Here is a 19,380-nt window from a genome sequence, read left to right on the forward strand (position 1 = left end):
ACGTGAACTCAAGTTCTAGGGCAGCCATAGGGAAAATGGATAGGAGATGAATATTACCCCTTTTGACATGCTTCATTTCCTTGTTTATAGGAGCTTCGATCCTTTGCAAGGAATTGGCCACGTCTACATGCCCAATCTATGTATCTGAGATTTGATCTTGAGTAGATGAAACAAGAAATGTAGTTGTGTGAGCCAACTCTTTATCATATTGATATTTCATCTTCCCTTTGGATTTTGATGATACAAACATATCTTGTGTTGCAACATGGAAATTCCAAAGAGTAAATACATTGTCTGAAGGGATTGGATCCATGAAGATGTTAGACTTGGTTTGTAATGATAGATATATGAAGAACAAGGTGTTTGAAGTATTGATTAGATACTTATGGAACACATGTGATGTTTGGAAATGAACCAAAAAGCATGTATTTGGACAAAAATGGCCAAAATCAAACTTAGAATTATGGATTGCATGTGGGAAAAGATGGGATTTCATTTATATGGCTAAGAATGCAAGTTGGATGCATATGATATGTGCAAAATGATAACTTTGGTATTTAAAAGTGTGATCTTTTAGCAAAATTGGGTTCTCTAGAGGTAATTGCATGTGGTATAAATGAACCATCTTTACTTGAGATAAACATGTAATTGGTCTCGGAGGATGTAATTGCATGTGTTGGAGAATTAAATTTGGAAAATGGATGAAGTGTGTATTGGCAAGGAAGATGAAAGCATGTCTATGCACTTTCATTCTTGGGTGGGAATCCTCAAATTTCTTCCAAAAAAGAAATCAAAACAAGTGAAAAACAAGCAAGAAAAACTAAGAAAAAAATGACCTCTTGCTATTGACTTAAACATGACAAACTTCAAGATATCCCTTTACATGCAATTTTAATATTTGGAGTTTGGAAGAGGTTTTGAATTTGCAATGAGAGGATTTCAAACTTATTTAAAGACAAAATGCAAAAGAGGTGGACTGCATTTGAACAAATGGACAAAATTCTCAGCAACTACCCAACCATTAGTTTGATGATCATTTTCAACAACTACCAATTAATGGTTCCTTATCATCAAAACAAACTTCTCTTCACACACTATTCACATGCTAATCAAACAACAAGTACATATTAAGATTAGATTTTCATTGTATTGATTATTTTAATTATTCATGAAGTCAAAACCTTTGAACTATTCTTGGATCATTCTTACGTGTCTACATGTGGTCTAGTGCATTCCTTTAACATCTTCCAATCATTGCATGCCACTTTTGATTTGTATCAAGTGCAAAGAAGAACCAAAACACTTAGTAACTGTTGCTAGATCCAAGAAAGTACTGATTCTGCATGTTAGTGCATCAAATTACCTATAGAATTCAAGACCATTTTAACTGAAACTAATTTCATTCGTTATCACCTATAATCTATTTTTTAACAAGCCATGACACACATTTATTCATTGGTTATAAATGCATATAAAGATAAATAGATGCCAACTACTCTGAAACTAAGGGTTTCATGATAGTTTTTGAAAAAAAACACATCGATCTTTTAAAGGAATTGTGAACAACCTTGAAAATGGATTCAAAATAATCTTGATTCATCAACCTAACTCTCTCAATCCAATCATGACAAGTTTAATTCAAAAAAAAGTGCAAGGAAGAAGTAATAGAAGTTAAGAATGTGATTGTTCATAGGGACTTAATAACAATTTGATTCTAAAACCCCAAACTTATTCATTTAATTTAGAAACAAAGTGATTAGTGTTAATGATTAGAGTTTCTGATTGTATATAGAGGATAGCAGATTATCAATTGTATAGTTAGTATAGAGTGATCTTTGGGATAAGTGAGACATTGGTTCATGGAAGGCAAGGAAAGCGATTGGTATTAGGTATTGATTGTTACATTACAACTAAGAATTATTAAAGACAATTTGGTCTGTTACTAAGGCCTAATAAGCCTTGAAGTTGATTTTGTGGAAAGGGTAAATATGTCACTTGAAATTTTTGTGAGTTGGTTGAGATAGAAGAAGCATTAATAGTCTATGTGATACAAGGTAAGAGAAATCCATTTGAGTTTAGTTTGCGGCCATTCCTTGATTATACTTTTCTCACCTTGTTTGAGGTTGTTGATACATTTGGTGCATTCTTATCCAATGTCAAGTTGACCAGATATTATGGGCAATATTGAGGGTTAATAAGAGACTTATGTACTAAGAAGAGTTTCCCCTTGACAGCCTATAGGTGGATTTTGTTACAAAGTATCTAGTACAAAGCAAGAAAATATTAAAACACTATGAAAAGAGTAAGAAAATTACCTCACAAACAATACACATTTAGGAATTACCTTTCATGTTGCAAGAATACTCCACTTTTCCTATTCACCATAACTCCACAGTACCTTGATCTTTTACAAACAATAAGCTTATTGTCGCAATCGACAATCCTTAGTCTAATATCAATAACTTTATCAACAAAAAATATACAATATGAATTTGAATAATTAGAAATCTTAATCTAGGAAATTTCCTATGATGGTCTCCACTAAGTATCTTGTGGTACCACTCTTTTTGTTTGTTTTTTTGGACTATGATTAAGATTCAATACACATTATTCAATAAAATTAACAGTGAAGCACAAGAAATATTGAAAAGTGTTTTACTTTATTGAGATTCTCTATGGTTCAAGAATAGTTTAACATTATCTAGGTAACATGGCCAACCATGTGAAGGTGGAAGCTCATTTGACCCCTCTCCCCAATATCACTCTAAATTTCCCGTTAATATCTAAATTCATATTTTACTGGAGGGAAGTCAAAAACCTCATTAGGGCAGCTTGAGAGGCATCACAATGTGACATCTTTCACATTTTAGTGAATCCAATCCCCAAAATTGGTAGAAGGATGGTGAATAATGTTTTTATTAGCACTCTAACATTGAAGGCTTCCATGTATTTGGTTGCACATGCATTAAATACAAAAATTAGAGGTTTGAGAGGATTATCTCAGTGTTGACAAAATAGAGGTATGATAAGTTGTGAAGACTTTGTCCATACAAAATATTGGGTAATTCTTATGTGTTGTGAGAAGGATATTGGGAGATTTTGAGAGATGTTTTGGTACTTTGGAATGATAGGTAGTGTTCTTGTGTCTTATGTGTGACCATCATAGTGGATAGTAAAGAATGCTAGTTTGTTCTTATTTGGAAGAACTATTGATGGTAGAAAGTTTAGATTTGGTAAGTGTGGGAAATCCTAGAATGAATTGAAGGTTATAAATTTAAAGAGATCAAGGGTTGGTAGATGTGAAGAGGCATATTTCCAAAGAAAAAGGTAGTGGCAAATTTATGCGAGCATAGTTACTAGGCAATGTCATAACCTTAGTAAATGAATGGGTAATGTTGATAGGATTAGTAGGGATAGATAATGATATTTAGTTGTATTGAATGGAATAATGTTCTATTATAGGACACAATGAAAGATAATAAAATTAATAAAATGAGGACAATAAATGGAGTAAGAAGACTTGAGGATGCGACTAGTATAAGGTGCAACTAGCAAATGAAATGTGATTAGAAAATGAGTGTGAACAAAGATGGTGTGATCAAAATTTAAGATGTTGAGTACAATGGATGGAGACATATCCAATGAGAGTCTTTGACCTTTAATTTTTCTCAAGAATATGGGGAATGTGTGTTATCAGTTTGAGGTATCCTAGTAGTGATCTAAATTGGTGAGTGCAATTAGTGCCTTTAAAGACAATAAGTGATGTTAGAAGCTGCATCTCACTATGAAGTTGAAATAATATATCTTTAATCAATAGAACTTATGTACGGGCTCACTATTCTCTACACCAATACCCAAAAGAACCAACAGTAGCATTTCTTCAACATGGGACAATGCCTTCAAGAATCTAAGTCTCTAACATGGAGGTATAAAAAATATGATGAAAATTCATCATGATAAAGGCATAAGGACCATATAAGAAAGTATCCATCAAGAATGATGGAACCAAAACGTAGTGACCAAAGTCCATTAATAAATTTAGAGACACTTTCATATTGTTTACAAATAGTTATTATAAAGTTACTCTTAATAACAAATGATTTCATTGTGTTTAGTTGGTGCAAGAGCAGCTAATAATGCCAAAGAGGGTTAGAAGGCCAACAAAGTTGTCATTCTATGTTAAAAATTCATATGTCATCATATGCATGCAATGGTCTTAAATTGCAAAAATTTCTCAATAGGTCAAATTGATCTAATCATATTAAGGAAGGCCATAAATTATGTAATTAATGTCATTTGGTCCATTTTAGAATGTTAGGAGGGTTCTTTCAAAGTTCCAAGTTAAAATATGCAATGACGCAAAAAGTTGCAAAATTTGAAACATTTGTAAAATGTTGCATGTGTGGAATATTAACAATGAAGAGGCCTTGAACAACCTGTGCATTTTCAAGAAAGATATAAAATCTCACAAGAAGGTCAAGATTAGATAGAGTGGAGAAATTTGAAGGAAGTTTGCAATATTCTTACAATTGAGTTATGACTGTCATACTATAACTATAGTCCTGATGATAGTAAGGTATTTGGTATAAGACTTTTGTTCACAAATATTGCATGCACTTGTTGATAAGAGAAAGGAGAGGGTGAAATAGTAATTATTATGAATTTGTGTTAACATATTAGTAAGATAAAGTACAAATTTGTTCACCTTTGCTGATTATGTTTAGTGTTAACATAGACTCTTACTATTTCTAAGCCTTACCTAACTAGTAAATGAATTGAAAATTGGATAAATTGATTTGGAACATGTTGTATGCCAAGTTAATTATATATTGAGCCACATTTGGTATTTGGTTGCGAACTAGGGTGAATTTTTTTTGGTGTAAATTCTAAAAAATATCACAAAACCCTTGAGTACAAAGCTAACAAGAAGGGTTTACTAATAACTAAATATTTAACCATGGGAAAATTTTGAAACTTGGAAGTTTTTAATAGATTGAAAGCACTCTAATATGGGAATGGTTTGGTGTTGAGTGACCTTGTTCCCTAAAATATATTGGATTCCCTAGTAGGCAAAAACATCAAGTTTTCTAGATTATGAATATGATTAAACCCTTGTACCTAGGTTCGAATATGAGGGTTAGTAACAATTTCCATAAAATATAATGATCTTTGCATTAGTTTCACGACCACCTTTCCAAGTTGGATTAAAATTAAGCCCATTCATTATGCTAATGTCTCAAATAATTCTTATCAATGTTTCAATCCATTTACCATATAAAAATTGCATGAAAATGGGAAAAAGTGCCTATTCTTGAACTATCTATTTTGAAAAATTCAAATTGTAAATCCTTTATTGGTTCTTTGATACTATTACATTACAAAGATGTTTAGTGGTGGCTTCTTCCTTACCATCCACTTGATCACACACATGGACATCTTCTACACACACCTTGAAGAAATCCATGTTGCCTTTTCTTTGCTGCTTGAACCCTTCCATTGCTAGCAATTGCATCTCATTGGGAATGTTGTTTCCGGACCTCTCAAAATTAGCACCTCCAAAAAAAAGTTGACAATATGTGGAAAAATTTTGGTTTTGAAAAATATCCTCCCACGTATCAATTATACACACACACACACACACACACACACATCTATATCTATATCTATATATACATATAAATATATTTGTATATGTCTATATATGTGTATATCTATACATGTATATATTGTGTATATATATATATATATATATATATATATATATATATATATATATATATATATATATATATACATGTATATATTGTATATATATACATATATATACATGTATATGTACACACACACACACACATATACATATATACACACACACATATATATATCAAAAAAATGATAGACTCATTCGTCAGAACTCTAGCGAATGGAGGCACACACACACACACACACACACACACATATATATATATATACATATATGTATATGTATATGTATGTATATGTATATGTGTATGTATGTATATGTATATACATGCATACACATATATGTATGTATATGTATATGTGTATGTATGTATATGTATATACATACATACACATACACATATACATACATATACATATACATATACATATATATGTATATGTCTATGTGTGTGTGTGTGTGTGTGTGTGTGTGTGTGTGTGTGTGTGTGTGTGTGTGCCTACATTCACTAGAGTTCTGACGAATGTGTCTATCATTTTTTGACCAACATGTTAGTCATTGGAATTATGACAAACAAAGGCAAGTTTAAAAAAATTGCAATTTGCCTTGTAAAATCTAACAAAGCAAAATAAATCTCATGGTTAATCAAGATGTTCTTTGGAAAACTACCCCAAAATGTGTTGGTGTCTATTAAAGGTAAAGAAAAAAATGAGATACATAATGATGAACTAAGTGAAGATCCTTAGAAGTGTGTAACACAAGTACTTTCAATAGAAGAAGCATTAAACACTCTTTAGGAAGCTCCTAATGTATTAATTATTGTTTCTATTCCAATGTTCCCCCTTGATACCAACGTGTATTCCTTTTCCACTATGTCTGTTGATATATTTACACCAAAAATTAATGTTCATTCAATTATGTCTTCATCTGCCATTGAATCTTCTCTTTATACTCGTCATGATAACATTGATAATGGTTTTGATGAATATTCAGATGTGGATTTGTCTCATGTGCTTAAATCCACTCTTGATAGAACCATAATTGCTTTTGATAGGATCATGTTGGATCTTATGCCTAATACATTAGTTGTGAAAACCACCTTTGCAGTTCTAATTAAAGCCCCACCCATGATGACTAATAGGACATGAGCAATCTTGGACTACCCAAACTCCAATTTTAGGTATAGAAGGATGAACTTCTAATATTTGTCCATGATTGGGGACAATTACACCAAGTAGAGGAAATGAGCTACTACTCAGATGAGTTTGAATTCATCCAACTTGATCCTTCCAAACTTAAGGTAGCCAAGAGACCCAAAAATATCTCCAAGGTCAAGGTTAATAAGAAAAGGGAAAAGTTTGTGGAAGTGGCAATAACTGCTCTTGACAAGAATGTCATTAGACTACAACCTAATAATTATATCATCAAAAGGATTGACCTTTGTAACAAAATACATGAGACTACCAAACATGATGCTTCCTTTGTGGTTGGTTATTCAAAGGTATAATAATGACAAGGTTCCCAAGGATTACTTAAAGCTAAAGAATGAGAAGCTCACTCGGGTGCCACCAAATATTATCAAGTCTTTAAAGAAAATTAAGGTAGTAGCCACATCCACTACTGAGTAGTCAATCATACAAGTTTAAAGGACCAAAAACGAATAAACTTGAGTTGATATATGGACTAAAAACATGTTATATTTAGGTATTTATATTCTTAGATGCTAGAGCACATGAATGAGCTCAAGTCTTTATTGGAAATACATTGAGGAAATGGTGTAGGACCTATAACCATAGGAGAACGATATTCATAATTGGATTAAGTTTGGACTTGGAGATGTTATTGGATAATGGTCTTGTTTCATCTAAACAATATTACATTGAACTCAAAGAGATCATGAAAAATAGAAAGGAAATTATTGAGGTTTGACAAGGGACTTGCAATTGAATTTACAAACAAGTGTTGAAAATTGACAAGATATTATTGCCAAAAGTTGAGAAAATTGAAAGTCAAAGTCTACTTTGTAAAGATGTGGTACTTCAAGATTGTGCCCTTTAATCTATAGTGAAGTTGACTCAAATGACTTCTCTATAAACTTGATTGATAAGTTCATATGAGAAATCTTGCATTAGTGTGGAATACACCCTCATATGGGTCAAGGCCATCTCTAATCACACATTTGAGCTAGATGATATTCAGATACACACTTTTTTGCAAAGGTTTGAGGAGTTTATTGCTAAAAGTCAGAATGTAGAAGTGTTTCTTGACACTTAGTATATTTTCTATTCTTTCCATTATATGTGTTTTGTAATGTTTTGACATATTAAATGCAAGTTGAGAAAGTGAGAATACATATAACAAGTTTCATAGGACTGTACTATTTTTTGAATAAAATTAGTTGCATAAAAAGGGTTATGACCCTTATACAATCACAAACAAAAAATGTACAGGAGTTTACAAAGTATAAACACACTAGTAGGAAGGTTAGTAGCCCACCTCAAGAGTGGGAACACAACTCATTCATAACATGGAGAGGAGATGAGCTTAAAAAAATATTTTTTGCACTCAATCATAAAATTGTCTATGCAATGATATTGATAGGATTCTAACAAAAGGATAAACACCTCATTACATACTATTTGAAAAACTGTTAGCACAAGGGGTCGAGTGCTAAGAAATCTATAAATTATCAACTAAAGATTGAAGAAGATCAAGATAAACTTGGTGAGTAGGGTTGACACAACAAAAAGGGTTTTTAATAGTACGAGAAAGAATATTAGTACTACCCATGGGGATTTGTAAAGCTTGCATTGCAACATGAGCATCACCTAGATTTGCAGTAGAAGATTCACCTAGATTAGTAATAGAATCTTCATCCTCATCATCAACATGTAATTCTTCACTAGAGGAAGAATCAAAAGACAAAATAGTCATATTACTATTTTTTCCCCAAGTAGTACTTCCCTTATACCATAGATTGGAGCAACTGATTTCCAAGTAACCAATAAAGAAGAGCTGCCATTGAGATGGGACGCCCCTCACAATCCACCACTTGAGTCCATGACCTATCCCCCACCATGAGAACCACTTATCCAAGGAGGGGTGTGGATATATAAATGTTAACCAAAATTTGTGAAAAAGTCAAGACCTAGAGAAGTCATAGTTTCATCAACCTCTATGAAGTGATTGATAGAGTTTCCAAAGGCCTCAAAACACGAGTTCTCCCAAAAGTGAAGAGAAGGGTTGAAGAGAGAACCCCACTCTAGATGCACACTAAGTGGTTTAGAAAGATGATTAAATGAGGCTGTCTAGGTTTAGGAGAGAGAGAGAGTCCTACAAATCTACAACTTGCAAGTAACAAATCTTGTTCTTTAGAAGAAGTAAACAAAGCAATAAAAAATCTTTTACACAAGGAAAATGTTCAATCTTACCACAACCTACAAATCTCCAAGATATTTTTAGCTAACAATGGAGGTTTAGAACAAAATACCAAAAATTACCAAACCTTCAAACTAACCTACAATATTAGAAGAAATAATTTTTTTCCACTACATCTTGACCAAACACCACTGCAGGAGATGTCTTGGCACAAGAAAGAGGTCAAAATTTCTCCTTTAAAGGAGAAACTTTAGCAACATGATAAAAACTCTATCTACTAATAGTAAAGAGAATATTTGGGGGAGGAATCCCCTCATTAACTGGATTTAGAAACCCAATACCATATCTATGAGAAGGATGCCCAATGGACACTATCCCAACAAAAAAAATACCATTACTAGAACATTGGTCGAGGGGACTAGGTTAACAATGGAAAATGAAGTAGTAGTCCACTAAACATTGAGAGTAGCAATAAGCTTGGATAAAGACTGGGAGACACCAACCTCTATTGCATGACCCCCTCAAACCAACACAACCTCTGTTTGAGATAGACTAGTGGGAGATGAAGTCATTGTTGAATTCCACCCTCGAGAGCTATGATGTAGACTATTTAGTAGGAATGTATTGTTGAAAAGGTCATAGTTACCCTTAGCCACTCCACAATATATATGAGGGTTGTCATATAAATATGCATCCTTATGCATAACAAAAACTTTGTTAAATTTATGAGCATTGTGAAACTTTTTATTTATTGTGCAAACTCAATTCAAGTCAATAAAAATGAGACATGTTTCTTTCAATCTCTGTATTGGGATAAAGTTTTGTATGATTAAAATATTCTAATGTCATTGTGATTATATAACAATAAGATAGTTTGAAGTGATTGAGTTTTAAGTTTTGTACACTTCTTTTGGATTTTTTTGCGTGAGTATTTTTCTTCTTATGTTCTCTATCCTCTTTATGATGGATTAAAAAGTATAATCGAAAAACTTGATGCAAAAATATCCACGCAGTAAAATCCATTATTAACTTTTAGAACTTATTTGATGAAATGCAAATCTACTCACTATTACTTAAGTATTGTAGCTTTTCTTAGAATAGTTTTTAAATCTTATTTTTATAGATTTGAGATGCAATATTCAATTTGAAAATTTTGTGTTGGTGTTTAAACAAGGAAAAACATGAAGTCTTTAAGCTGCCACTTTTCCTAAGTTTATGTGTTTTAGGAGACAATATATTTGTATGTTTGTGAGGTACAATATATTATATCCTATTTACTTATTAGTTATGAGAACTGTTGGACATATTGAGATGTTTAGAGATATCAGATTTCTACAAGCTATTATGATTACATTATAGCTTTCTAGATCCAATTGTGTATGTACTTTTAGCATCAACATTTCAGATCACATATTTTTATACATCTCTTTCTCTCTTTCATCTCAATGGTGGATAACAAAGTATGATTCAAATTGATTATCCTAAAGATACATACACAATTAAATCCAAAAACCTATAATGTAATATTGAGATGTTTCTCACATTGTTGTCATTGACATCAAAACCTTCATACCAACATCTTGGTGGTATTGATTGGTTGTAACAATTTCAATTAGATATTTGTTGGTTGTTGATGATATATCAATAGTTTTGGTTATATTCATAATAGTTTTATTATGTGCAGTATTGATGCTTGGTGACAAGTGTACTTAATTATACTTATGATTTACATCTTTTGGTACACTTGTACACTTTCATTGACTATAGTTGAATGAAATTATCAATCAATGTAGCATTTAAAAATAGAAGGAATTTGTTATACTTTAGCCCTCCCTTTTGTGATCTCCTAGGACCATGAATGCACTTATGCTCTAATTGGTTCTATTATCAAGTTTCCACATTGTTATTGATTGTTATCATCCAATTCGTGAGATCTTGGTGCTCATCTCGAGGCTAAAATTCCTTGGGATAAGGATCAAGATCATCCCTAACCCCTAGGTACGGGAAAAATATTATCTGTAACCCTTGGTAAGGGATGAGGTCATCCCTTAACTAAGGAATTTTCCTTGAATCACATGTTTAATTTTGGGGTTTCAATTGTTTATTACCTTCTTGAGTTGTTTCTTCTCGATTTTTATAGTTAAGGAATTTTTCCTTGACTCACATGTTTAATTTTGGGGTTTTCAATTGTTTACTACCTTCTTGAGTTGGCTCTTCTCGACTTTTATTTCAAAATTGCTATAAAAAAGGCCTTCTCCCCTCATTTGGTGATCTATCAATGGACATCCACAAGTATCCTCATGTATGTAAGCATTTTGTTTGGAATCCTCAAGCATTAATTTTTGTCCATTAAAGTATTCATTGAGAGTAAGATTCATCCAAGACATCATTCATTCAAGCAAGATATCAATGAGCATTCAAGAGTTCAATCATCCAAGCATTCAAGAGCATAACTTCATTTATATATATATGATTTCATATTAGTGGATTTAATTGCATTTGCAAATACTTCCCCTATAATTATTGAAGCATCATATTTTTTGAGAATAGATCTTCATGAATCCTTCCATGGAGGTTTGACAAGAAAAGTGAATATTTTGCATTTGTCTAGCTTATTTATGCTTTATCATTTTAAGATTGATTTCTAAACCAAGGTTTGATTGAGGCAAGCCCTCCCCACCCACTAAATCCCTTTTTCTTACTTGCAGATGTAGATTTACATGTTTTTAGAGAAGTGAACTCAAAGTTTAGATCTAGGGTTTTAAATTGCAAACTCAACTCTGAATCTCAAAAAAATTTCCATAGTAGGTGAAGGATGGCCTCATCCCTCACCCAGGCTATCCTTGTCTAGAGACCCCAATATTTGCAAAATTTGAAAATATCAGTTTGGAGTTCCTAGATCCCATTTTTAAAAGATTCTTACAATTTTTTACAATAGTTTTATAGATCTAAGTTTTTCCCCTTAATTGGTTTGGAAGGTGAGTTTTGTACTTTATTTCATTATTTGATGACATTTATCATTTAGTTTTATATATGATTATTGCATGTTTCTAGCTATTATTTGAGTTCAATCATCATTTACATTTCATTTTGTCAATTAATGTGCATTTGATAATAACTTAAACAAATCAATCTATAATATTATAATCAAGGGAAATAACATTGATAAATAATTGTCCTTGGAGTATAGATATTGATAAGGGGCTTGGATTTGGCATTGACATTCCTTGCCGCCTCCTAGAGTTGTGCCAATCTAGTTTGGGCCCCTTTGAAGGGTTATGCTTTTTGGACCTTCTTTTGCTTTGTCTAATATGACATAAGAATATAAGACAATTAGCAACATCAACCAACCCCCCAAATTTAAATTCTTATGTTATATACATACATATATGTGTATATATATACACACATATGTATATATACATAAATACATATATGTGTGTGTCTATATATATATATCACAATCTTGCATTTCAATCATAAAAAAAACCAAATACAAAAATGAAAATTGTAATTCATTGTGTGTATTTTGTATTTTCATCTAATTGAATGCGTTCTAATAGGTTATGTATACACACCCACACATACACACAGACACACACATATACATATACATGTACACACACACACACACACACACACACACACACACACAAGCAAGCAAGCAAAAATGGCCAATACGGCCATTAAATCCTAGGCCTGCCTCAAACACACAACCCAAAGAAGCCTCACAACAACCTAAATCTGAAATGGAAAAAGGGAGAAAAACTCGAAGATGTAAAGAATAGAAAATGCAAAAGCTTAATAATCACAAATGAGTGAAAATGAAGACCCAAGCCCCTTTTATAGGCACTTCCTACAATATGTCACCCCCACAAACCCAACCTCAGAGTTTTGGAGTCTAGAACTTTGAGGGACCAATGCCAAAGACAAAGGATTAGAAACATGGGGGTCTAAGATTTGTAAGACTATAACAAGTTTGAGTCTAAAAATCAATTGATTGAGAAATAAGGGGAAGAAGGAAAACTCTAGATGTTAGACATTTGATGTTCGCAAGTCTGACACTAAGGACTTCTAAACAAAGAAAACAAAACTCCAAACTTTCAAAGCCATCAGAGTTTGAAAGTCCAAAAAGACTCAAGACTTAAAGAAAAAGGGCACAAATTGACAACCAAGAACCTTAAAAACATGAACAATTTAGAATGACTAGGAAGGGTTACCCAAGTCTTAACACGACTATCAAGAACATGAAAGCAAAGGTAACCTAACCAAAGACCAAAAATACAAGAAGTGAAAAAGGGGGAGCCTCCATTTCTACAAAATGCTCGAAACGAGGTGTGTGCAAAATGACAACACCACTCACAAAATTGAATAAGTTTTAAATCCAACAAATAAATACAACATATCTTCTATTTCTAATTCTAGGACTCTCTAATGCATCAATTCACCTTTCTTAACATTAGATGTCATTAATCCTCTCATTTACTTTCCTAAAATCATATCAACCATTTAATCATGATTTTTATAACTATTTTCATTTAATCCAAATTAAGTTTTACAACTACATGAGAACTAATGCAATCTTAATGGGCTATGTTACAATGGAGTATATAAACTTATTTAAGAATGAACATAGCTTTTGTAACAGTACAATATTTTAAAAATATTATATAAATCAGTTATCACTCAATACCGATAACAATGCAGTGGTAGTCACACAACTTGTTTGAAGGGAACATACAAGTTTTAATCTTACCTATTAACCGTTGAAGAAATGGATGGACTTTCTTTCTTATCACTTCAACAACACATGCCCTTTAGTTCAAGGTTGTTCAATTCATCACATGTGCTTGAGATATTTGCAGGCTAATTGATATTGTGATGAAAGACATGAGGCATCAAGGGAGTCATAAGGGTATGCATTGGTTGGACTGATAAGGAGTGTGCATAAAAAAAAAATTTACCGATAAAAAATTTCGGAACAATTATGTTTATTTATATATATATTTCATTAGACTAGCATTGTATTATTATTATTATTTTTTAATTTCTCTTACAATATTGTCAAAACTTGTTTACAATTTGGATATTTCAAGAACAATTTTTTTCTTTTGGAATTTTATAATTTTTTTTTGTTAAGTATAATGAAATAGACAAAAAATTATTGGTTAGAATTATTTTTAAAAAAAAGCAATATGAAGTCAAATTATAATATTAAATAAATAAAACAAAATTTTCATTAAATTTGATGAGAGTTAAAATATTGTGAAACTAAATGATTTAGTAATTCACTACAATATGATGCAACACTTCTACATATAATTATATTTAGCTCGATAATTTTAATTATTATATTGAGAATTTATCTTCTTCATAGTTTTTAACAAGATAAAATAAATTAGATATTGTGCTTTTGTGTACACATTAGAATGCTTGATATTTTTAAATTCAAAAAAATTACAAATTTTCATATTATTTACTTATAAGATAATTTCAACAGTATTATTCCTTAACTCGTTTTCATATATAACATTTCAACACACTTGCTAACACAACTTTAATAATTACTCTTACATTCTACCATTCCTACTTCATATTCCTTTTAATTCAAACACCAACTTTTTCAAATCTCCTTTCACCTCCACTTTATTTTCCCTTTCCTTTATCTATTTTGTACATTTTCTCCTCTTTATTTTTCTTCTTGTCATGCTTCTTTTCCAAATTTGTTTCCATTAAACTTACATCTGATTCCTCCACTTGACTATGTTTTTGTCTTGCTTCCTTTTTCGTCAATTTTTCTAAATTTTCTTCACGTAGTTTTCTTTCATGATGTTTCTTTTGTCTTGTCTCCAGTTCTTTTCCCTTCTTTTTTTCAAATGAAATGGTTTTTATCTTTAATCTTTTTTTCTTTCCTCTACTAACTCGTTTCCTTCCTCTTGAATCAACCCCCCTCTTCTCTTTAACACCTTTAACCTTCTTTTTCCTTATTTTCCTAAGACCACATGATATTTTATTTCTCAGTGTCATACAACCTTGCTTCAATTTATTGCTTTTTAATACTATACATCCCAACACCATACACCCCTTCAATGCAACAACCACTCCTTTCATAGTTTTCATGAAAATCTTAAGTAATAATTGTATTATTTTTAACATTGTAGACAAAATGCTTGGTATCATTACCAATCTACATAATATGCAAATGACGAATAAACCTGCATCAAAATCAATATAAATAGTTTTAGTATATTATTAATCAAAACAATCAAACAAAATATAAAAATAGATGATATAAATCACATATTATTCATGTTTGATTTTCTAACATGAATACATAGAATTCTATAATATAGAAACTTAACGTTTTCTTTAATATTTCTATTAGATGATGGGAAATGCAAATCTTAATAAATTTCTTGTATTCAATAAAAGTTATAAGAAAGATAACTAAAAAATAAGTGAAAAGGATATCTTTTTTAGAAAAAAATCATCATCTTTTTAATATCAAAATTCTTGACTTTATTTATTGCAAAATGATTGTAAAAGTAGAGTCTCACCTAGTAGAATAATTACAATAATCCAACCCAACTTCAACATATTTTGGATACATATATTTGTAAATTGACATTTCAAGTTGAAGAAAGAACAATTCCTACAAAATTTTGAAACGTGTATTAATATTTTGCATAATTTACCAACCAAAATTGATAATCTAACAAAGTAACTATCTCCCTCATTTTTCAAGAGTTTTTAATATTCAATAGTTAGATATTTTCTTTTCAAATAGAGAGATATATAAGATTAGATTCCTTTACAAATCCATGTTTCTCTTCATTTTAATTTTCACTATCAGTAGACCCTATTAGTTTCCATGATATAGAAAGGCTGAAACACATGCTTATTGAAATTATATCATCAATAATTTATATTGAATTTTAAATTTCCAAAAGAACATCTTTTACCAAGTCAATGGATCCCTGTTAATGTTTTTAATTTAAACCTAATCAATCACGTGAGTTAATTTTCTCCTCTTCCATGAAGTCACAAGTAAGAAATGAAAATTCCATTGAAATAAAAGACAAGAAGAAGTATTTAAAGAGTTGAAGAATAAATTTAAATGACACCAATCTTTCTATTATCTAATTGCAATCTGATTTTGAGGTACAATTGGATGCCAACAATTGTTCTATTGGTGTGGTTTTTCTATAAGGTGGTAGGAAAGTGTTGAATTATAACACCTATACTAATGAAATGTATGCTCTTGTTTCTGAATCAAAGTGTAATTATTATCTCATTGGGAAAGAAAATATGGTGTACACCAACCATTAATCTTCCCAAAAGTTGCACAACACTAGAATTTAGTCGATTCCAACACATGGTAAAGAATTAAGGTGGTTTAACTAAGGTGGTTGATATGTCGCCTAGTAAGAAGATTATCCAAGCTAGAGATTTTTGTAGTGAAGAATAAGCACATTTAAGATAAGAAATATGAGCATGACACCATTTTGAGCCTCATCAAGACTATAGCTTCAAGAAAAGATCTTAAAAAGTAATTATTTTTTTTGATGTCAAAGGCCCATATGTCTAAGTAATCTCTAGCATTATTTCTTCCATGTCTAAGCATTGGTAATGCAAAGTTTGTGTGGATTCGTCAATTGTGTAGTGTGACAATTAGAAGTTGGGGTCTTATCAACCATTTGATTATGCTTAAAAGGCCCTATGAAATCATTTTGATGGACTTTGCTAGAGATTTTCCTAAGAATAAGAAAGGCTATGTTGAATTTTTGTTGCGGGTCATTTTAGCAAGATGTGTATTGATAACTCGCAAAAAGAAAATGATAAGGAGTGATGTGGTAGGGTAAGTTTTCAACCATGTGTTAATACATTTTGGTATTCCAAAAGATAATTTCTAATAGAGATTTTATATGCTTCAACAAGTTTTGGTGCATAATTTGTAAAAGAATGAACATTGAACATGGTCTATCACCTTGATGAAAAATGTGAACAAGATTTAAATTGTACAACTACAATAGGGTTATAATTAGAGGTATCCTAAAGGATGGGATGGAAATTTGGTGTACATTTCTACCATTCTTACAATAGGGCTCCTTAATTGATGCGGAGGGAATGGTGAACCCAATCAAACTTCATAGGAAACTTGGATATTTCTCTCTTATTTTGTAACAAAATTCAAAAAATCTCATCAAAGGGACCACTTATGAACCAAAACCCACATTTACTTTGACAAGATCTATTAATAGCCACTCTTCCTCCTAAGAAACACCACTCCTCTAAATATATAAAACCCACTCAACTCTGATCTTAAGTTGATCAACATTCATAAACTCTACCAAAATCCATCAACTATATTCATTCACTATACGATGTCTTATTCAACAAACCATCATAAGGTCATTTTAACAACTCCTAGGGATTTTCCCATACCCTATATATCAACTTGACTCACTAGACACCAATATTCAAATGAATCAAAACAAATGTTCATACCTTGCTGTCCTAATGTGACAGCTTGTCAAGACTCTGCAACTTCTTTGTTTAATCTAATCACTTGGATCCTCTACCTTTTTTGAGACCTTTCACATGTAAATACCTCCTCCTTACATCGTTCTTAAATCCCTAATTGTTTGTAACTTTTGAACTCAACAATTGTTTGGATAGACCCATACATAATTACTAGTAACTTTTGAACTCGACCATATTATCTCAATCGCACCGATGATTAATGCCACAATTTGGCTTTTAACAACATATTCAAAGATGGGCATGATCCAACAGTGGGATTGGGAGATATGACCCTCGCACTGGGACTGTTATTTCTAGGTCTGAAAAAGTCATTCATTCCCTCCAGCAACTACCTCTTTCCCCATCAAGAGAATGTGCCAATTACATGCATGTTCTTGCAACCTCTGGGAAACTATAATACATTTTTTTTAAACCTCCTATTGGCCAAGAATCAGGCCTTATTGAATGCAAAAAAAATTAGAGACTATATTTTTATATACGTTCAGTTCCTTGAACAAGGGTTTTAGACAGTTTGGATCCCAATACCAATATCTTCATCACTACTAAACCAAATCAAGTGCTACACAAGCCAAATCATGAAGGATTTGATGGTCTAATATTCCATGCAAAATAATCCCCATAAAGAAATGTTTTACACTATGACCAAATGCTGCAAACAACACCCAAATAACTGTCAAAAAATGCAGAAAACTCAGTTTTTCTTGATTTCAATTTTTCATACAGCAGTCTCCTCTCCCAAATTAGACCATTACAAACATGGATAAAGGTATTCCTTTGTTTCAAATGATAACCACCCCACTAACTTTCCTACAACTAACTACAAAGCAACCTCTAGTTGGTCTAATCCCTTAATCTTAAGTTGTCAACTTGACAACTTGACAACTTACATGTATTTTTATATTTTAATATTTAGATATTTCCCAATTACATTCAAGGGGTCATTTGTAGACCTTATAAACACAAAACATGAACTACATTCCTACTTCTACCCTCAAATGCATTATATTAGCCCTTTTAGGCCATATTTGCCTATATTGGCAACTTTGATTACATTGATGCAAAATGACTCCAAATGACTCCCAAATGACATTATTAGGCTTTAGCCCAAGTACATCATGAAATGACCTTATTGGTCTAATTTGAACATATTCCTTCATGGTTCTTCCATATAACTTTGTATCTATGTTACCTTGAGTTTCCGGTACGGGGACGACGGGGGACGGCAGGAAGGGTTTCTGGGACGGCAATTTTTTTTGGCGATTTTGGGTTGGGGGGGGGATGGCCATATATATATATATATATAAGGAAATTTTAAAATATACATTGAAATTTGCAAATATACATGTCATTCATATGAAACTAAGCACAAAGCATATCATTTAAACATTATAGAACCATAACATACAACATTTGAATGCCATCTAGGAAATAATATCCGATTTTAGTTCTCAATTGTCAAAATGCATATCAATATCAGTGAACAATATCATAATGATGAACATGATAAATCTGAAAATCTAAATCTAAATATGCCTATGCCCAAAGGCTAGAGGGCTACCATATAGTAACAAGTATTAATCTATCATAATCATGTTCATGTTCAACATAAAAAACATTACATAGAAAAATGAAGCAGATTGCTGCTCCTATTTTGCCTCTACCGCATTTGGAGGGGTGGGCCCCCCCTCAATGACCTAGTTAGGAGCCTTAAAATTATTTTTTAATATTCACATTTTAATTTTTTTGCATTAAAA

General features: G+C 31.7%; 1 protein-coding gene across 1 annotated transcript in view; it reads right to left on the reverse strand.

The window, feature by feature from the left end:
* Nucleotides 1-15,105: 15,105 nt before the first annotated feature.
* Nucleotides 15,106-19,380, reverse strand: part of LOC149538273 (protein HAPLESS 2-like) — a 452,273-nt gene continuing 447,998 nt past the window's right edge. Inside the window, exon 17 of the mRNA XM_089799641.1 lies at nucleotides 15,106-15,297. Coding sequence (XP_089655767.1) covers nucleotides 15,270-15,297 — 28 coding nt within the window. The 3' untranslated portion in view covers nucleotides 15,106-15,269. The remainder of the gene's footprint in view (nucleotides 15,298-19,380) is intronic.

The sequence above is a fragment of the Cupressus sempervirens genome, chromosome 9 (assembly GCF_028749045.1).
Source record: "Cupressus sempervirens isolate cs-2001-9-10 chromosome 9, ASM2874904v1, whole genome shotgun sequence".
NCBI classification, from domain to species: Eukaryota; Viridiplantae; Streptophyta; class Pinopsida; order Cupressales; family Cupressaceae; genus Cupressus; species Cupressus sempervirens.